The sequence below is a fragment of the Bicyclus anynana genome, chromosome 2 (genome assembly GCF_947172395.1).
Source record: "Bicyclus anynana chromosome 2, ilBicAnyn1.1, whole genome shotgun sequence".
Classification (NCBI taxonomy): domain Eukaryota; kingdom Metazoa; phylum Arthropoda; class Insecta; order Lepidoptera; family Nymphalidae; genus Bicyclus; species Bicyclus anynana.
Window position 1 is genome coordinate 16,303,683 of NC_069084.1, and position 22,705 is coordinate 16,326,387.

At 36.6% G+C, this 22,705-nt stretch overlaps 1 protein-coding gene across 1 annotated transcript in view; it reads left to right on the forward strand.

Annotated features, from left to right (window-relative positions):
- The window catches only part of LOC112055752 (protein draper), a 30,132-nt gene that overhangs the window by 6,062 nt on the left and 1,365 nt on the right, over positions 1 to 22,705 (forward strand). The window contains exons 2-12 of the mRNA XM_024095945.2: positions 11,416 to 11,478; positions 11,741 to 11,908; positions 12,598 to 12,753; positions 14,265 to 14,405; positions 15,233 to 15,343; positions 16,347 to 16,399; positions 20,009 to 20,176; positions 20,480 to 20,614; positions 21,129 to 21,167; positions 21,598 to 21,748; positions 22,134 to 22,292. Of these exons, the coding sequence (XP_023951713.2) occupies positions 11,416 to 11,478; positions 11,741 to 11,908; positions 12,598 to 12,753; positions 14,265 to 14,405; positions 15,233 to 15,343; positions 16,347 to 16,399; positions 20,009 to 20,176; positions 20,480 to 20,614; positions 21,129 to 21,167; positions 21,598 to 21,748; positions 22,134 to 22,292 (1,344 nt within the window). The remainder of the gene's footprint in view (positions 1 to 11,415; positions 11,479 to 11,740; positions 11,909 to 12,597; positions 12,754 to 14,264; positions 14,406 to 15,232; positions 15,344 to 16,346; positions 16,400 to 20,008; positions 20,177 to 20,479; positions 20,615 to 21,128; positions 21,168 to 21,597; positions 21,749 to 22,133; positions 22,293 to 22,705) is intronic.

Consider the following 22,705-nt stretch of genomic DNA (forward strand, 5'->3'; position numbering starts at 1 on the left):
GAAAATTATTTCACCAATACAAAGCCACATTATTTGTGAGTGTCATAGGCTATATTTTATTCCCGTATCCCCAAGGGAACAGGAACTATGCGGATTAAACAGCGACGCGTCTGCTAGTGGTAACTAAAGGTAACTCTAAAAATTAATACTCTTAAGCCTAGTTCGGACTACTTTAGTATTTTAGTCGAGTACGAACAATTTTTGGATTTACCGCCCAATAATCCCGATTACCGTATAACCGAATCGGTGCTTATGTTTTTTTTTTCTCTTCCACAGTGGTTGTCTGGAAGAGATCGCTCTTTAGCGATAAGACCGCCATTTGTACATTAGTTTCTAAGTGTTATTATAAGTTATTGATTATTTTTGTTTTTAATGTACAATAAAGTATATTTCTTCTTCTTCTTCTTCTTCTTCTTCTTCTTCTAATCGTTCGTATTCGACTAAAATACATAAGTAGTCCGAACTAGGCATTAGGTTTGTGTTTGATTACAACTATGATGTAGTACAAAAACGATGAAGTCTAACTTGAAGTGCGTTGTTGGCCTAGACAATGCCTGTTTATATTATGAGTGATTTTTGCAATATTCATACGCCTTTTATGGCAGAAAGTATCAGAGTATAAAAATATTTTAGCTACAACTTCTAGTAAATCAGGTTTCTAATTAATATATAAATTATTATTTTATTAAATGGCAGGAATCAAAGACCGGAAGGACATTATAAACTTTCGAGTTATAGGAAAGCAGGATAAAAATGACAACAATTTTTATTCTACATTCAACAAGATAATCATTATTTATATAACTAAATGGTTGGATCCAATTCCTGCTACACTATGAGGTAATTTATGGGGCGAAATAACAAATTTCCCAAAGGCCAGAAACGCACTAACATTTTAATCTGGCGCTGCAAATTACCATTTAGCATCAGACGACATGTTTACTCGGATTGTAAGTGATAAAAAAATGCTGCTTAAACGTAAACACAAGTTGACTTATTAACCGTTCCATTGACGTAGAGTTTGTCGTCAAAATACTGCTCATTCGTAATCATAATTATGAATAATTGATAGAATATTGAAAAGATGATTCAAACTGATCAACCAGTTCAACCCGGAGTTCAAACTACGAAATGAACGTAAAGATATCCGCGTCAGAGCACTGCTTACAAGATAAAGTTTAATTACATAAACACGCGCCAGAATGCGCGGATGTGATTAAAATGTTTGCGTAAAATAAATTATAGTCACGAACCTATATCTTAGATACCAGAAACCATTTGAACAAGTCTGAAAAAATGGTGCTTTTTGCAGGATTGTGCTAAGCTGTGCATTTTGGAAAGCGTGCGATTTTTTCTTCCTATTTTTCTCAAAGCTTAGCTTTGCTAAGCGTTGCTAAATGTCTATTTAACGAATCTATATATCTTTTGTACGTATAGAAATACGCGTTAAGGATAAGAGATTTAATGGCAGTTTAGATTGTAAGTTAGGTATAGTTAAGTATACTACGCGGGTGGTGAAAGTTACTAATAACTAAGCTGTACCACTCGCTTGTGGTGTGTTAGTTGCTAGTTTAACAGTAGTGATAACGATCACGTTTCGTAGTCTAGGCCTTAGACCATTAATGGTCTAAGGTCTAGGCTAAATTTCGGACACTATATCGGCGCATCTTTGACGGAAAAGCAGCCTTATGCCAAGCGTTTACTTCCCAAGTTTGCTCTTATTTGTTTTCCCAGACCAACCTATTTTTAACGAACTTAAAAAAAGGAGGAGCTTTTCAATTAGACGCATATGATTTTTTTTTAACTTTGTTACCTTATAACGTCGTCATTTCTTAACAAATTTTGAAAATTCTTCTTTTGTTTGAAAGATTATACTTCCAGATTGGTCCCATTTAATTGTCATGAAAATCAGTTCAGTAACTTTGTGTTAAAATGAAAATAACGAATTTGCCCGCACTGTGGCGCTTTCGTTTACTATACTAGGACACACAAAAAACAGAGAAATGAAATATTTTTAACAAAAAAATTTTAAAATTTTCAATTTATGTTGCAAATTGCAATCAAATCTTTATATCTAGTCTGGAATAGATTTACACGTTCAGATTTCATAGTAGTGAATGAACAAACAGCATCTAGCGACTCGTAAATGTAAGTCCATGTTTATAATAAAGTAAGGAATGCGCGTAGTTTTAGACATCAATCGTTTGAAAGCTAACCTAAAAATAATATCATAAAAAATTTAAATTCTTGTCGTGTCGTAAATCTAGATCATTCACAATTTTTTTTATAAAACTACGTAGATCCTCAACGTAGTAAGTAGGTATATGAGAATAATATATATATATATATATATATATATATATATATATATATATATATATATATAATTTCACTGTTTGTATTTTTTCTTTTTCACCATGTACAATATTTGCACACTAATCATTTAGTTGAATGTTGTAAAGAACAATAATATCTCACCTGATGGTAAGTGATGATGTAATCTAAGATGGAAGCGGCTAACTTGTTAGGAGGAGGATGAAAATATACACCCCTTTCGGATTCTACGTTTGGTACGATGGCTTTCGTACCGGAGTGCTAAATCGCTTGGCGGTACATCTTTGCCGGTAGGGTGGTAACTACCCACGGCTGAAGCCTCCCACCAGCCAGAACTGGATCAATTAAGAAAACCTCAAATTGCCCAGCCGGGGATCGAACCCAGGACCTCCGTCTTGTATATCACCGCGCATACCACTGCACCACGGAGGCCGTCAATGTATTTGGAATACTCGTACAGTCGTACTCCAGTCGGTTTTTAATTGTAATCGTAAATGCACGAGTATTTTCAAGAAAGTTGGAATATTTATTTATTCTATTGTATAATGTTGAGTTGAGTTATTCACATTTTTTTCATTATTTTACTAAATGTATTTATTTTTATTTAAACAAAAAAATATATAAAATTAGGGTGTATATTTTTTTTGCAAGCGTGTGTAGTACAGTGTGAAAGCCTGTCGAGGGCAATAGCCTGCGTGTCCCCAACCGATATGACTATTGACTACCACCATCACCATACGAGTACCTTACTACTATCTATCTATCTATCTATCTATCTATCTGCTATCTATATGTTATTGCGACATCATCTAGTCTATTCAGTATTTTGGTATTCAACCTCATAAAATAAACATAAAATCAATTTATAATCTATCTGTCATCTCTAATATGTCATCTACTTGCTGTATAATGTCCACCAGTAAGCACCGGATGACTTTGTTACACAGAGTCTCAATTTCGTATGTCACGTAGCATACGTCAAAGATATTTTTAAGTTAGCCCATGACAATCTAAGATGGAAGCGGGCTAACTTGTCAGGAGGAGGATATCACACTCCTTTCGGTTTCTACACGGCATCGTACCCGAACGCTAAATCGCTTGGCGGTACGTCTTTGTCGGTAGGGTGGTAACTAGTCAAGGTAGAAGCCTCCCACCAGCCAGACCTGGACCAATTAAGAAAACCTCAATCGAACCCAGGACCTCCGTCATGTCCACCGCGCATTCCACTGTGCCACGGAGGCCGTCAAAATAAATAGTGAATTAGCCTGCATATCGGGTTAAGGTTGTCAAGTTATAGGAAAAGAAGTTTTTTGGTAGTGTTACGTAAATCGGTGAGGGCCGGTCGTGAAGATCTGTAATACCAGAGAAAGACGCATGCTGAAGAGATGCATCGCGTGAAGAGAAATGGACAAATTACAACCAATGGCGGTGCAACCGGATAAACTGTCTCTTTCAATGTATTTTGACGAAAGTGATAGGACTGACAATTCCGCCGCCATTAGACGATATTTGGTCTATTTCTCATCACTCGATCGCATGTTAGCACCACTGTATGCCTAGCGTACTACCAACGACAAACTTTATTTTTTATTTTTTTTTCCATTTTATAGACGAAATTAACATACGGACACACCTATACAAAATTTCATCTTTCTAGTTTTAACTAACTCTGAGTTATGTTACTGACAACTTTATCTTTTAAATTGACAACGGTTAATTAATTGGCTTAATAAAAGTGTTTCTTAAAGAAAAATTCATTTTTTTATCACTTCTAGGGCAAAATGTTCGCCAGTGTACAAAGCGTTAGCTTTTAGCGATGTCTGTTCTGTGAGTATACCAAAGCGGCGAAGTAACATTTCAGGCTGTATATTTTTTTTCTCTTACCAACAAGCTAAACAAACAAGAAAACTAACAAACAAACCAATCATAAGTCTTCAAAAATTATGGTAAAACTCAGGCTGTACGCTCAACGATCTTAGCTTGTCCCCGTTGTAGATAGATTAATTAAAAATGTCAAACGCAATATTAATTCTGTTTGTCTGCTTGTTACACGGCTAGACACCATACAGTGTACTCGTCAACAACAAGCCTAGGAAAACCTTGCTCGACATCAATCGTTATTTAGCGATAAGGCCGCCTTTTGTGATATTGTGCAAATGAAGTGCTTGTCTGTGATTTTATGTTAACCGTGTTTTCTCAAGCGCTGATAGTTAACAAAATACAAACAAGCTTTTTTAAAATTATTGTCTGTGTTAGCCACACAGACATTAATTAATTAATTAATAAATCTTTGAATTAGCTGGACGGATTTTAATGGGACTTTCACTGGAAGATTTCACTGGTTAACGAGCAACTTATGGGCTTCTTTATATCCCGTAAAAATCCGTGGTTCCCTCGGGATATGTGAGAACCCAAGTTTCAGGGAACGGGCGTCCGATAGTTATGCAAATAAAATTAAATGACGACATTATGTAAATATTTACATACTCAGGTAGGTTAGGTAGTAGATCTTTTTTTTATTCTTAAGGCTTGTTCGGACTACTTTAGCTGTTTAGTCGAGTAGCGTAAAATTTAGCTGCTAAAAAAAAATACAACCGACTTCAAAACCTAAAAACGTACCCACTAAACTAAAAAGCGAAAAATAACATCATAATATGTTCTACCTGCTGATCAGTATGAAGGCGGTGCTAAGCCGGTGGTGTACTAATTCAAGATATTTATATGATTATACCGTTTCAAACAAAAAAAGAATTTTTGAAATCGGTCCAGGCGTCTTTGAGTAATCGGTGTACATACATAAAAAAAAATACCGAACGAATTGAGAACCTCCTCCTTTTTGAAGTCGGTTAAAAAGTGTCTGAATAGCCAAACAATTTAGTAAAGTGCTAACCTACTCGACTAAATTTTAACTGTTATATGTTAATACATAACTACGAACTACGCTTTAGTACCTGAACCCATTTCGGACGATTTTTACCTACTCGTATCATTGCTCGTATCTATATTAGTATAAATATACTAAAACTTACTTCTATTCTACGATGAAAGTTGAACTTGAGACATTAGAAATTCCAGTACCCACCTTTGAACCGCTGAGCTATCGAGGTTAAAACGTTGGGTAAATGGTGAACCCACAAAATAAACACGTCGCCGGCGCCTAGTCTCGCCACCAATTAGTTGGCTGCTATTCGCTCGTGACTGTGAATTGCTTTGTTTGTGCCTCTTTTCCTTGTGTCTATTTGTTTAAAGATCTTTTATTTATTTATTTAACAGTGTTGTTAATTATTTAAATACTAGCGGACGCCCGCGACTTCGTCCGCTTGAAACTCGGTGTAAACTTACAACTACCCCTACCCTACCCTACCCTACCCCTATCCTACCTCTCTTCTCCGAAAAATAAACAGAAAATAAAAATTTGCAGAACATGAGCGTGATGCGATGACCAAAGGAAATAGTTTTTTTTATATAAATGACTGAAAAATATTTAAACTCTTTTTGATTCTCTCATTGCTTACAGAAAGAAGTTTCGTTTTTACACAGTCTACGAAACGGAACGTTTGTTAAATACCTCAGATCAATTACGTAGGGACCCGCCTCGCTAGACGTTACCCCTCAGTCAAAAATCAAGAATCAACGGCCTAACGGGTTTATAAAAATTGTTTCTATAGAATCGATGTTTTATTGTATGTTTTCGTGTAAAGAGCTTAATAAAAATGCCAGTTTGTGTAATTAAATGGCATAAAAAACGGTTAGCAACTTCAAGTTTAATAAAAGATGAAGTTACGTTTTATTTTTAAGTATTTCTAAATTAACCATATCAAAGTTGTAATAAAAACAATATCTAAAAAAATTACTTCTTAAGCCGGAACAGCAAAACATCGATCAAGTAATCGAATATTCTGTGTAACGAATCTAATGTCGTGTTTGTTAATCTGTGTAAAAATTACTCGCGTGTGTATTGCGAATCAAATTTATAGTGTTAGGTCACGATATATTTATTGGTGTTAAATAATTTCCATGTGTAAGTTTACCACGTTTCCCTCAATTTACAGAAAAATTTGTTGGTAAATATGGATGCCATATAGGTCCATATGTAATTGATCTACAATTTGTGTGTCAGCGATATTAGAATTTAACAAAATACTCGACAATCCGACTTTTGCGAAAATATGTTGTGGACTCGAAATCTTTATTTTTTTATGTTTTATTATTTAGGTAAAGTTTCAATCAAGTCTACCGTACCCTTGACGAAATTATTAATATACAATATAATGTCGTTGAATAAAATGAAAAGAAAGAAAGGTCACGAAATCCCGAAAATCACTTGACTGCATCAAGTAAGCTGCCATCTTTTTAAAAAATGTCTTATTTCCGGCATATGTGTTGGACGAAGAATTACTGATAAAGACCACACACATCGCTGTCACGTACATTATCATCAGCCTATATCCCACTACACTGTCAGGTCAAAGATCGAACCCATGACCTCTCGGTGTTGAGTCTGACCTCTTTGCCGAGGAGCTATTCACGCTAAAATATAATCCAACAAAGTAAACATGCTATAAAAAGTAAACCCATTGAGTTTGGGCTCATTTGTTTTGGTTTACCAATTAAACTCGTTTATAGGGTTCCGTAGTCAACAAGCAACTCTTTTTTCGCCCTTGTACATATGTTTACTGTGGCGTTCTACCCTCCTGTTCGTCTGTCACTAAACGTCCACGTAATAGCTAAGAGACTATTAGTACTAGCAATCTATTAGACCATTAATTTCGTAAAATATAGGTCTTTGCTATACCAAAAACCTTAGACTAATTAGAACAGGACCTGCCTCGCTAGACGTTAATTTTCTGTCAAAGTATATTATCAATGATCTTATTGCGGTTATAAAAACCGTCTCTATAGAACCAATGTTTCATAGTTGTAATCGTGTTCGTCGGTCAAAGAGCTCCGTAAACATACCTTTTTGTATAGTTCTTCAAAAACTTCTAGTTTATATATACCAAATCTATTACTGTTTTCCTCAGACAAAATTACAGACAAAGTTCATGAATTTGGGTGCAATACATGTCCTTATTTAATTAGTCTGGGCCATTAACCCAAATTCTAAGTCGACATTCGTGACATACTTACTCATACTAATGTCTGAGAGATGTCTGTTCTGTGCTCATACTAATAATCACATTAGGACTCATATTTACGAACAAATTGTGTCCGTTTTTTCCGAGGAAAACTAGCTTACATAATATATATTATAATTATATCCATTAAGTATATATTAAACTGAACCATTAACAATATACTAAATTGAAAGTCGTAATTGTCTTCGTCTTCAGCGTGAATGTTGATCTCATTTTTACGGATCTCTCTCTATGACAAATATAATTACAACTATTAAAAATCGATTTTTTTTTTTTTTTTATTCTTTACAAGTTAGCCCTTGACTACAATCTCACCTGATGGTAAGTGATGATGCAGTCTAAGATGGAAGCGGGCTAACTTGTTAGGAGTAGGATGAAAATCCACACCCCTTTTGGTTTCTACACGGCATCGTACCGGATTCAACAACATAGTTTTTATAATCGCATTAGATAGTTGATCATATACTTTGTCAGAAAAGTAACGTCTAGGGAGGTCCTTATGTAATTGGTCCGAGGTGATACTACTTACAACGAACACTGCGCGTGGCCCGAATCGCTCGCAATCGGGTTTTTTTTTAATTTCAATTTATTTAGAAATAATTACAAAAAATACCTAATACCGTATAATATAATTCATTAACGAATGTTTATCGCGCGTTATCTGGGGTCAGGTCACGTTACGATGAATCCCACAGAAACTTCTTTGTTATTTGGCGCTTACTATGAAATGCATACAACCGACTTGTTATACAGCGATAACGGGCGGCGATAACATGTTCTTTGAAATCGACTCAGTTTGTACTATCCTAAAACTGATACGTATGCCCACAGAATAATGAATGTGCAGAATGAGTCTTTACAAGCAGCGTGGTGAGGCCGATGAAACCTATAAAAAACAAATGTCACGCGTCTCTTTGACACCCGCATATACAAACTTTTTACATAATTTGTATTTCAAATTTTAACACTAACAACAATTATGTAAATTAATATAGGTAATAATCAATAAATTACCAATAAATCTTATTTCTTTAGTTTTTGTAAACAGTTTTTAAAAGAAAGACGCCATTTTTCTTGAATAATATTGAAAATTATTGATGCGACGCTTCGTACTGACTCGAGAATGTATTCGTTTTTTTGAATTTTGTTTTGGATCGGCTTTGACATCGTCGTGTTCCGTGCGCTCTGTCTGCCTCATCATTGACAACCCATGTTCGGCTCACTGTCGAGCACGAGTCTCCTCGCAGAATGAGGGTTTAGGCTAATAGTCCACCACGCTGGCCCAATGCGGATTGGCAGACTTCACACATAGAGAATTAAGAAAATTCTCAGGTATGCAGGTTTTCTTACGATGTTTCTCCTTCACCGTTTGAGACTCGTGATATTTAATTTCTTAAAATGCACATAACTGAAAGGTGCCAAATCGAAGGCAGAGGTCCTACACTGGGCTATCACGATTCATATTTATATTATAATATGTGTAACTAATGCACAGTAATGTGCGGTAAATTAGGTTTATACGACGAACAATGTATTACTTACATGCAAAATGCATACGAGTGTATGTACTTGTAACTCTGTGTGTACTCCTTTTATCATCTACCTGCTAGTGAGAATCCCGTCAAAATAGGTTCAGCCGGAACTAACAGACAGACAAGAATTTAAAAATTTTTTTTTGAATAAGCCGTATCGATATGTATTTAGTCAAAAACTTTCATCATCATCATCATCATCATCATGCCCCAAGGATCAATTCACAGCCCGACTCTTTGGAATATCGTGATAAAAAGTATCCTATGTGTTAATCCAGAGTAAAACTTATTTCCATTTAAAATTTCCGCTAAATCGCTTCAGTAGTAGCGGCGTTAAATAGTAACCAACATATAAAAAACAAAATAATAATAATAAAAATTTCTATAATGCGTTTCAAATTTGTAATAGAGTGTAGGGTAAAGACAGAAAAAAATTATTGGTGTTGAATATTTTCGATACCTCGTCCCCCTCAATTTTTTTTTGGTAAATTTGGGTGCGATGTGTCTCCATATCTAATTTCTCTATGTTTCAAGGTAAGCGTGTTTAGCCTTACCGCGATAGCCCAGTGGATATGACCTCTACTTTCGATTCGGAGAGCGAAGTTCGAATCGAATCCGGCGCGTGCACCTTCAACTTTTCAGTTATGTACATTTTAAGAAATTAAATATCACGTGTGAAGGAAAAACGTCGTGAGGAAACCTGCATACCAGAGAATTTTCTTAATTCTCTACGAGTGTGAAGTGCAATGTGCTTTATAATATTTATACAAATATTATAAAGCACATTGCTACCTAACTGAAAAGTTTGAGGTGCTTGGCCCGGACCGGATTCGAACCTACGCCCACCAAGTCGAAGGTAGAGGTCATACACTGGGCTATAACGATTCATATTTATATTATAATATGTAACTAATGCAAGTAATGTGCGGAAAATTAGGTTTATACGACGTACAATGTATTACTTACATGCAAAATGCATACAAGTATATGCACTTGTGACTCTGTGTATAACTAATGCATACTAAATGACTAGCGAATGCTCCGCGGTTTCACACGTGTACTTCCCGTTCCTGTAGGAATATGGGGATAAAATATAGACTATATTACTCCTTTTATCATCATCATCATCATATCATGCGCCCACTGCAGGACATAGGCCTTTTGTAGGGACTTCCAAAAATCACGATCGTGAACCGCCTGGCGCCTGCATCCAGCTGAAATACTTTGCTGTTACTCAATTAAAAGTAACACATTTCAATTTAAGTAATTTGTAAAATTTAAATTTTATTTATTAGTATGAAAAGCTGGCCTTCGTACTTAGCTCTTATATTAGATAACTTAATAGAAATTCTAAAACAACACACTTCTAGTTTTAGTCGCGTAACAAAAAACGTTCCTAAACACGCACACAAGCACAACTGTTAATCAATTCGTATACACACGCACACTTACAAATGATCCTAAATTGGTTCGTTACCGTTGTTTAGGTTAAGAATTTTCGAAATTCCCGCCGACAAAGCTATCTTGGTCGAGTGGTAATTATCGAGACAATTGTGGCCCGCTATTAATAGAACTGCAATAATTGCGAGGTTAGAGGGCAATTCGAGGACCGGCCAGGCGAACCGACGAAACGATGCCACGTGACTTTCGGCAGACATCGTTGGAAAAAAATGTGGCGCGAAAATGGGACGCTCCACCGTCAGCGCGCGCTATGGCGGGAGTTTGCTTTTTAATTTAACGGACTCGGGTCTTTTGAAGCCTCAATTGCTCTAATGATATTATAGAGCTCTATAATTAATCAGACGGACCACAAATGCCATATTTAATGTTCGATTATTATTTATGCCACTAACATTATATTTGCTTTCTAACTACAGTTCTTGTGTTCGTTTGTTAACTTGCTCTTAACTGGAAAATAACAAAAATCCACGGCGTAGTTATGAATCTATGTCAGACAATAGGTATCTTTACTCTGCAATAGGTATGGTTTTTATTCAGATTCGCCCGCATGGTTAAACTGGGTTGAATATTAAGTAGGTACCTCCGGTGGACGGTGGTGTGGTGGTACGCCAAGTAAAATCAGTAAAAATTCTCGTATATCTAGACGATATAGCGCGAAAGTCTATAATGAGAGACCTCTATAAAACTAAAAATGTCTCAAAGTACACAGCTTTTTTGAAAATAGTTGTGGGCGACTGTCCGGTGAAAGCGAAGGGATCCTGTGTGACGGCGCTCTCTCAGAAAGGTCTAGGTCCAGCTATGTACGAATACAGGCTGATGATGATGATGATGACCATCCGTTAAATCTTCGAACCTCGATCGTATTACCAAGGAATAGTTTTGCGTATAACACAATTGATACTCATTTATACAAATATTATAAATTTAAGTTATTAATTTTATTATTCCAGCACTGAGCTGCCAACCCGGATCGGAACAGGATGCACAGTGCATATCAGAAAATACAGAAAAAGGTAAAAATGCTCTATAATAGTAGTGAGAATACGGGGTATATAATATAGCCCACCAAGCGGACAAATAACCCACAAATAACGCAGCTTTCTATAGATAAAAGAACTTTTAAAAATTGGTTCTAGCTCCAGAGATTACCCTCTACAACACCACAAACTTTACCTCTTTTGTATTAATCTACAAAGGTAGGCTTAGGCACCGCTGGGTTGAGAATCTCTGTCTTTTTGACGCTCTTGAAAATAGTTCTGATTTTGATTTTGACAGTTCCAGAAACAACACAACCTTCCAGTAATGTTAGAGAGAGAGAAAAGGACCGCTGGGCGGAATGTCTGGCCGGGAGCGAATGGGACAGCAATTGTCACAAATGCCGGTGCTCCGAGGAGGGCCATGCAGAATGTACCAGGATGGATGTTTGCGAAAAAGGCGATTACGGTAATAACTGCTATTATCTATCATCATCAATATCCGCTTATTTTAACGACCCACTTCGGGGCTAAGCTTACATGAGAGGGGTTATGGAGTTTAGACCCACCAAGCAGCTCCAATGTGGGTTGACGCCTAGAGGACTTTAGGTGATAATTCTTGAACGACTACTGTCAGATGAAATCCTGACTATGTAAAAGTTTTAAAGGGTCGAGCGTATTTACGAGTATAAGTACCCCCGGTGCTTTAAAACGTTATGGGTCGTCATTTAAGCACCTTGAGAACCCAACCATTCAGCCATTTTAACCAGCTCAACGACTCGTTGAGCTTTTTTTCTGATTGTAGACACGGCTCCTTAGTCACCGGGGATTTTGGGCCCGTCTCCTCTGAGAGTCGGATATCGGCTTAAAGGGCCTTTCTAGAAGGGTGTTTTAGCCTGCGTGTATCAGTCCTGGCGCTCACGAGATCGTGAGTTAAAAAACCTACGTCCGGCTTTCGTCAGATATCGGGGATCTCTTCTTTGCCGGCGAAGACGGAACTCGTTCAGCTACGTACAGTCGGTTTTAGCTGTAGAACGTACCAAAGTATGTAACATGCACTCAGATGTTCTAACGCTGAAGAGCATAAACACAATACATAGGAAACTATGTGTTCCGAAGCAGAAAAGCCTTGATCACGGTTATTATTTAAATTTCCAGGAGATCCCATCAGATGTAAGCCAAAGACGACGTTCAAGAAGGAGTGCAACACTTGCTCGTGTCTCGAGACCGGGCACAGTGTCTGCACTTTGATTGGCTGCCTGTCAGCATTGCCATCGTTACCAGATGTTTCTCCTCCAGCTACACCAGAAACAGGTAATTTTTAGAACATAGCGAATCATGAGAGTTCGAAATGTTGGGTCCTTTTCCTTTTAAATATAGCCTGGATTCAGAAAGTCGTCAAATTAGAGTTTCAACTCTCGGAGAGCACGGTTCCAGTTACGGTTATTACGTTTCATCTGACTTTCTGTCTGTTTGTGACTCTGTAAGTCAAATTAATCACGAAAATGTGCATATTAAAGTAACGCCGAGGGTCTAGGTTTCATGTCCAGGTAGAATTTATTTATAGGAAAGAGTTGCTATTGAAAATATTCTAATGAAGATCAAAAGCAATAAGCAAAACAATTTTACCCAAATGTAGTCTTTTCTAAGGCATTGTAAGATTTATGTGTTTTTCAGATAGCATGAGTACAGTGACAACTGACAGCTGCCTTATGACATTCATAATTCGTACTATTATCGTGAATCGCGGCAACCTTTCAAGAGTGAAACGAACTGAATGCTATCTGAAAAACATTTTAGAGACTATAGCTTGGTAACTTCCTTCGTAAAACTCCCGATGGACCGCGCGGACCGGGGGGCGTTTAGAGATGGATGAAAAACCCACGACTGATGCACCTCAGTTTCCCGCACGCACGATTTTTCACACCCGCGCAGTCATTCCGCCCGTCTTGCCACCAGACTAACATAACTTGCCAGACTTGTTAGCTTCGGTTTAACATTTTCAAAATCTCTCGACACTCGTGAAACGACTTTATTGTCAGAAATTATTTCCATCATTCTAAAAAAAACTCCGAAAGCTTTTGGCTTTTTAACTGGCATATCGGGTCGTATATGAACCAATAAGAACCATAATAACCACAATAAGAACCATAATACCAATAACGTCAGCTTTCCAACAAAAACAAAAACGCTTTATAATAACTCAATTCGTTTATGCCTGTAAGCGACGCAATTGTATACTTTAATTGTACCTATTTAATAAAATAAAACGGGCCGGGCAAACAACGGAACGTATAACGTTCAAGGGCATCTGTCAGTTTTGACAGATATTTGAATACACTCAGTTAAGAATTATCCAACTGTCAACTTCCCTTGCAACGATAAACGTCCCGAATAGCTCATTTTCGCCGATTATTTCTGTATTTTGTTTCGTCCGTTACAAAGTGTTGGCGACGCAAATTATTGTAATATGTATTTCAAATGGAAATCCCGACCTTATTTATTGTACCTATTTAATAAAATAAGCTGGCCGGGTAAATAACGGAACGTATAACGTTTTAGGGCAACTGTCATTTTTGACAGATATTTAAACCCCCGCAGTTCGTTAAAGATTATCCAACTGTCAACTTCCCTTGCAACGATATACATCCCGAAGAGCTCATTTTCGCCGATTATTTCTGTGTTTTTGTTTCGTCCGTTACAATGCCCGTACCACAGATACACACGTATATACAGTTAGTAGGTAGACTCGATAAACTTATAAACCTACCTTTTTACATCAGTGTTAAGAACATATGATAATATGAATTTTCTTATATTTTCAGATGCCACTACCTTACCACCGACGGACAAATCTAAAGACTGTTTGGTGGGCTCGCGTTGGAAGTCCAAATGCAACGAATGCTTCTGTTCGGAAGATGGATACCCGTCGTGCACAGAAATGGCTTGTATAGGATTAGAAGATGGTACGCGAATAAAACAATTCATTTATGTACATTAATTAATGCACATCATTAAAGATTAAAAAAGTCCTAAAAGGAGATAGTCCATTTCAGGTCCAGTCTTGTACCCCGTCATTAAAATTTAAAAAAATACAAGGATTTTATTAAATAAAAAGAAATAAATAATATAAAAACCCAAGTTTTTGATTTATATCAAGATGGCGCCCATAGAGCAACTATGACATGACAATTGACAGCAAACGTCAATTCGATTACTGCATTGAAAATGTCATTTACCCATAATATTGTTGCATTTCTTGTGAGATAATGAATATTATTTCGAAAGAATTAAAGTAAATTCGTAGATTTGTATAATCAAAAATAGTTAAAAAATATCTTCTTTTATTTCCGTAGGGTACAATGACTGATTCTGGGCTCCATACAATTTTGGACAATCTCCTTGACAAAGAACTTAAAATCATAGATAACCCGAAATATACCTTTAACTTTATAATTCGAGGCTCTTAGGTATTAACATAGGTACATAGTCTCGAATTTACATTACAACTGAGTTATTGAGGCTTGTAAGGTTCATTAGAAGTTCAAACACACACGAGAATTGATTAATAAGTCAATAACCAATTTAATTCCTTTTTTCACCGAATCATTTCACCGCGGCTTGTTATCTCGACTGCTGACAGAACTCATTTTCTGCGCAAAGGATCAGCCGGGCTGTCCAACGCAGGAATGCAGCCAATATTCTTCCTTATTATATTCTTCCTCAATAAAAAAAGCAATACCTACTTTAAGTCATTATTGCTTGTTATTTTACCATGGTACTTTGTTTTCAGAGCCAGAGAAGATGTGCGCACCAGAAACATCTTGGAAAGTTGATTGCAACACTTGTTGGTGTTATGATGGAAGACCAGTTTGCACCAGGATAGGATGCAATGGACATATCAGTAAGAAAAGTCATAGTTGTTTGAAAGTCCTTGTAACGTGGTAGGTCCAACCCATCGATCGTAGATCTTTAGATGGGACTCAAAGCGTCGCGGAATTGTCATTGGTTTCGCACATTGAGTACGTCATCACTCGTAACACATTTCTCTTTATTCATGTTGTAGCTTGTGTTTTTACACTTCCAAAATGAACACGATGGCCTAATTAAGGGATTCAAATAATAACAAAACAGTAAATACTTTTTCAAGTCCGCGTCCACTCACAGCATGCGCTTGTTAAGTACTAAGATAAGATGTGCGTGCATGTTGGGTAATGACATAAAATTGTGCGTTCTCTGATATGGAGGGTCCAGGGGGTCCAGGGGGCCCATCTTACGATTTATATCGATGGTACAACCTACCCTTTTTGGGTCCAGACGTGCTTGCCTTCGCGTTACTTCTACCCTGTCCAGGCCGCGAGCTGGAATCGCGTACAGGGATCCTTACTGAGGATTCGAATAAAACATTGGTGACGTGCAATATTCTATATTTATACTACTACTATTCGTAAAAAGTAGTAAGTAGTAGTAATACCCCTCTCGCGGCATGGGTGTCTTCGCGCTGTGGCTATGTACCTAGACGCAAGATGCACTAACGAGGAGGATAACCGCCTCCCCGTCCGTGTTGGCCTGTGCCCAAGGCTGGTGCCTGGTTGGGTTCCGTACAGTCTGTTTATTTAAACTGCTTGACGTACAAAGTTGAGGTTATAGTTCGTAGACGTCTGCTAAGAATTTTGCGCAAGGGTCGGCTTAAAGCCTAGTTCAGACTACTTTAGTATTTTAGGTGAGTACAATTTTTTTCTTGAATTATCGCCCAAAAATCGTTCGTACTCGAGTAAAATACTAAAGTAATCCGAACTAGGCATAAGGAGGTCTAAAGGCGGGCAAAATCGCGGGCGTCCTGTGGTTCTGTATACATATGTGTAGTCGTTCAATAAAATGTTCACTTTTTATTGTTTTTTTTTCAGTAACGAATTTCAATCCTAAACGAGAGAATTCAAAAAATGATGAACCTCAAATTGTAAGTTGTACAACTTTTAATATCCATAATTTTCAAGGTTTTATTTGTGGCATTAAATCATCTCATATTTTGTGTTTAATTAACACATAATAATTTATACTGCGCAGCTCATTTCATTATAGTCACTAATGACATCAAGGGACTTTATAATTAAACAATATTGCCTGGAATGAAGCAATTTCAATTGCTGGTGTAAACGCAATTCCCTTAATATGAACTGGTACAGTAAGTAAGTTTAAGACAAAATATAGTCAAGACTTTATAATTAAGCAATATTGCCTGGAATGAAGCAATTCCAATTGCTGGTGTAAACGCACCTTAGAAGGTGTTAGACTGAGGGCATGTGTACACTAGGTTTCTAATCGCGCCGTCAACGCTCGTTTGTAGCGATACAAACGCTGACGCGCGTGTGCAATAAATACAAACGACAACAAAATGCTCTGTAGGATAAAAGCGTGCCGTCGACGCACGTTTCTAAAATGCGCGTCAACGGCGCGATTAAAAAACGTGGTGTGCACATGCCCTCAGTCTAACACCTTTTAAGGTGCGTTTACACCGGCAATTGGATTTGCTTCATTCCAGGCAATATTGCTTAATTATAAAGTCTTGACTACCTATATTTTATCTTAGACTTATTTACTGTACCAGTAGGTATATTTTAATACCTATACCTCTGCGTCGTAGATCATAATAAGGGAATTGGAAAGGAACTACTAGACATTACGTTTATAAATTTCAACATTACTTGCTGGTAATGGCCGTCACGTACCCCTCGCGAAAGTGAGACTTACTCGTGCCTATACCTACGAAAGAGATAGAAAGAAAATTGACTAAAATTTCCCAACCGACTAGATATTTGGCATTTCGTGTCGACAATATTGAACATTGAAATATCGCTAAACAAACATACAAAAAACATACATACAGCCGAACGTAGAACCTCCTCCTTTTGGAAGTCGGTTAAAAATTAATTAGAGAAGGAAGGAAGACCCCGTTACTCTAGTGAATAGCTGTTTTGAGTCTTGAACTAGGTCAAAAAGTTGTTGGGAATTTTTAGGTCAAAATAGTAAATTTTTATTCAAGGGGCTTAAAAAGGCCCATTATTTACGAGGTATTTTTAGGGCACGAGTGTCAAATATTGTCGACCCCGAACAAAAGAAAAACACTTATCTGAAATAGGGTTGTAGCTAATAACCATAACTAATACTAAATTTTAGACTAAATTCACCGGTCCGTCTATTAACAGTGATTCATTTTGAAACAACGTTTAAAATTATTTAATATTCATCAAACAAAATAATACACCCACATCTGTGTCTTGCAATAGTTTAAAATAAAACACTTAGCACTTGGGTGGAAGGAGGCACTACAATTTGTATTTTACCTCAATTATTAAGGGTAAGTATATTACTTTTATATTGTTTTGAATAGTATTTTAATGGACACATTTATATTCCATTTAGTTTTAGTGTAATTATAAACTAAATCTTATGTTGGTTAATATCCAATGATTTTATATTTTTTAACATTATGACATTTTATCCTCAAGAAATTCGTCAACTTAGGACACACACATCTTCCAAAATTGTATGATAATAATAATCTGGGGTTGTAACTCATTTTATCTATCTATTGGAAGTTACTATCTTTTTCTTCTTAGCGTGGTCCCATTACGTGGGGTCCGCTTACCGGCATAATCTCGCCCACTTTGCCCTATCTTGGGTGTTCGACTTCTTAAGTTTATTGGTTCTCAAGTCCGCCGTCGTTGAGCCAGCACTTTTTGGGGCGGCCTCGGGATTTAGCTCCAGGGACTGCGATGTTCAGACATCTGTTAACCACGGAGCTCTGCGGACGCCATGCAACGTGGCCGTACCATCTGACACAAGCTTCCTGCAGCTTATCTCCGATGTTACGTTGTCAGTCACATGTTACTTTTGGAAGTTACTATGTCACTGTCGATATTTGCCCAAAGTTGGTAGGCACAAAACTACACCAAAGCGTTTTGTTTATAGATTATTCATCAGAAACTCCACAACCAAATGTGAAGGTTAGATTTATGGATTTATATAAATTAGGTTCTTTTATTGATTTAGTCAAAGATCGATGGAGGTAGTTTGCTCACATAAAACTCTACATACAGTTACATACAGTTGCTTAACTGCTGTAAAAATATATCTGTATCATCAAATTGCCATGTTTCAGGGTAACAGCGGTGCTACAGATCATAATGTAGTAAAACGATCAGCCATCTGCAAGTCCAATGCTTCCTTCAAACTGTACTGCAACTTTTGTGTTTGTGCATCTGACGGACTCAGCTATTCGTGCACCAACCAGGAGTGCATGGAGAGGGATGTTAATGATGACGTTGAAGTTTTTATGGAAAGCGAGGTAAATATACCTACTGGTTAAAATATATCAAGTCTAGCTGACAATAGCACTGTCTCCATAGGGGGTGCTTCAGTTTGCTGCCTAGATACATTGGCAGCATCTCATCCATTCCTCATGCGCAACTGCTGAATATGCTCAAGTTCATAAGCGTTATACTCGGTCACGTACATGGACTATGAAATTGCGCCGCGTGCATTTAAGACTTAAGAATCCCTGGTAGCCATGGTCCATAAAACTCCAAAAATATATAATATGGAGTCTGAAAAATTGATGGTGGCCGTTTATAATAATCAATATACGTAACATCAATAATACCTTAGGGATTATAAACGACCACATACTTTCCTGGTTAATTTTCCTTCATCTTGGTTACATTATTGATCCACGCCATCTTATCCAATCGTCTAAAATACCTTTTAACAATGACAATATGATCTGAAGTAATTTAATATTGCCGTGGAGACAATTTCCTCGTCTGGTGACAGAAAGGCAGGCTCATCATTTGGGCAACGGAAGTTTGGATGTCCGACGCAGAAATGTAGCCAACATTCCTGTCTCCGTTCCACGTGGGCATGATAAATTTAGCTATTAAGATAAATTAGCTTAAGATTTTTATTATATTCTTTCATTTCTAGGGCGCGGATCATATAGAACGCCATTCGGTATGCAAACCCCGCGGCACTTTCTACATTGGCTGTAACACTTGCCATTGCAGCGTCGATGGAATGGACTTCAGTTGCACCAACAAACCATGCCCTTTGCCTGATGACGTGGAAGTATTCCATGAATTAAAGGTAAACGAAATTGCATAAAATCCGTTTAGATATGTAATTAATAAAAAAATACGAGTATTTAAAATATTGACATGCCTTTTTTAATTTTCCAGGATTTGCAACCAATTATGCCCTAAAATACGAGCGACGTAAGGACTTCGTAGACTTTATATTTTAATATTAAACGATTTTCAAAATACAAAGCTGTTTTTGTTCTATTACAATTTTCTTCTGCTTAAGTGTAAAAATCGACGTATCCCACTCAAATCCTACAGAAAATTCTCTACCTATATCTATCCAAATCCAGAGGATCTTCAGGAGATGTTGACAACGTACATTTGAGTAGACGTGCTGTTCTGGCAATCTTCTCTCTTTCGTCAAATTTGAACTTTCAGATAATCGAATGAGATTTCTGAATGTGTTATCCTGTCACTGAATTACGTTCTAGGTATTAAGGTCAGCCACAAACGAGAAGGATGTTGTATGCGCCGCAAATCGCATGTTCATCAAAGATTGCAACACTTGCTGGTGCAATGAAGACGGCACTAGCTATTTTTGTACTAGAAAAGTCTGCATTACAGACTTGCCCGAAGAAGTAATAGAAGACAAACCAGAGGTAGATCCTGATGTATTGGTGACTGGGCGCTAAAATAGAATAAAGTCAGCTGTGATTGTGGTCTTTGAGCTTATTATTTGATTTTAATATTGGTATCCAATATATAATTAAAAGTGTTTATAAAATTCACGTTTTATAAATATTTTTTTGTTAAAGTAAAGTAAAATTTTAGTTTTAACCAATTGGTTCTGCATTCTTGTAAGTTTTAATTTAATCTCTTTTAAATTTAATACATTCTCAATGAAATTTAATATTATATCCTCCATATGATTTTCATTTGTTTTTTATGTGAAACACTCACAGAATCTACAGGAAATCAAGAGGAAATGTAGGCCTGACGAAGTTTTTGAGATAGATTGTAACATGTGTCGTTGCAATCCCGACGGAATGTCTTTCTCTTGTACACGCAGAGCGTGTGTGCCGGAGGAAAAGGGAAAGGTGTGTTTTATTTTTGGTTCTGGTGTTAGGCTTAGTAGCTATGGTTTTTTTATTGTTGACTAAAATTCTTTTGTTTCCATCATTAATGTTTACTGGCGACGCAATTGTATATTTCATTGAGCCCGGCTCTTTACATTTACATTCTTCTGTATTTGTTCTATTAAATAGTTGCAGGGCTTTGGTTGGTATCTTATTGTTAATTTATATTTAATTTAATTACAATATTCTTTTTTGGTAATGGTAATGGTGATGTGGTTATGGATTACGTTATTTTACGTTATCTTTTTTAAATAACGTCTTGGTTTTTTCGAATTGTTTTAGTCTTCGGTGGCGGATTATTTTCAAAGTTTTATTTTAGCTATCCCTTTATTGATTGTTCTTAACAATATTTTATATTTATTGTTTTTATTAAATTTATATATCTATATAAATAACATGTAAAGCACAACTGTGAATTTGAAACAGCGAATGGTTTTGGCAGATTTCTGACTAATAATATTTTTTTTTCTTTCAGAACATATCCTTGAATAGAAGAGTTCGAGCGACTGCGCAGGTATTGCATTATATTGTAAAATATTATAACATTTCTCAATTACCATGCAGAGTTAAAACGAAAGAACTTGTTGTCTATTAAAGATTCTGAAGTTGTACGAGTAACAACGTTTTAACTATTTGTTCTAATTTTAAAAATTATTATATTTTATAATTGACTTTGTTATTGAGAAAAATACAGCAGGAAACTTAAGTTTATCCTAATAACTATACAAACCATGCCACATAGAATATTTGCAAGAATACTGCCTGTATTTCCACGTTGAACAGTCAGACTGATTCTTTGCGCAAAAAATGGCCCAGCCGTTCTGTCACTTGTCGAGGCAACTAGCCGAAGTGAAATAATTGACTCCATATTTCAATTATAAAATACATTTATTGATATAATGAGTACAACACAACCCAGATATAACGCGTATGGTGTTCAGTAGGAGACGCCGAAAACCTGCCAACCTGGTACAGAGTTCCGCATGGATTGCAATAAGTGCCTCTGCAACGACGAGGGCCAAGACTTCTCCTGCACACGCATCGACTGTGCAGCGCAGAACGGCAATGGTAACGGTGGAGCGAGGAGGAAACGAGGTAAAAACAAAAACTGTCATCAAAAACAAAAGACCTCAGTTTTTTGTTCCATAAACTAGAGAATCTATCGTAGGGAACCTGAAAATGTGTGTTGAAAATGGGTATTAACTTCTTTTTACTTTGTATTGTATTTAAAAATGAAAAACAAGCGAAATAGTTTACTGATTGGATGATTCAGATCTTCCAGATGATAACAATAAGCCTTTGGCATTAAAGTTTTAGACCATGTTTAGATTTTAAATCTAAAGTAACAACACACCCAGAAGACAAATTGTGGGTTAGAAAGCCGAAATGGGATAAAAATAATTAAGATAATGGGACATATTCTTAAAGATATTCTTGTGAGGCTCCCGAGTTGTTTTTAAAATAATATTTTTTCCGGAAGCAACGACACAAGTACAGACCCAGTGCGTACCAGACAGCGTGTTCAACCAAGACTGTAACGCATGTCGTTGTGAGGCTGACGGCAACCATGCGACGTGCTCCATCAAACGCTGCAAGCAGGACAATCCTAATGAAGATGAAGAGAACGAAGTTTCATCAGGTAAATAACTTAAAAGACGCTAAAGCTACCGCTTTAGCGTAGTTGCGATTTAATTTAGCGAAGTTAAAATTACTAGTGAAATGAAAACATTTACTTTTTTTTAAGTCTGAACTAAAATGGCAATTAGAAAAACTTCATTCTTCAACTTCAACTTCACTTCTTCAACATCAACTTCATCACGTTAAATTTAATTGAAAGGTACACTGGCGTATCTTCGGTAATATGACACCCTGGATATGGTCAAAAGTTAGCCATTGAAACTCCTGCGATATACAAAGTACACCTATTTAGTCTGAGCTCATTTTTCTTGAAAAACATTTTTGTGACATACATATCTTAGCGCATTTTATAATTATAAGCTTGTATTTTAATATGTTTTTCATTACAATTTGTAAAATTTTGCTTTTTCTCCA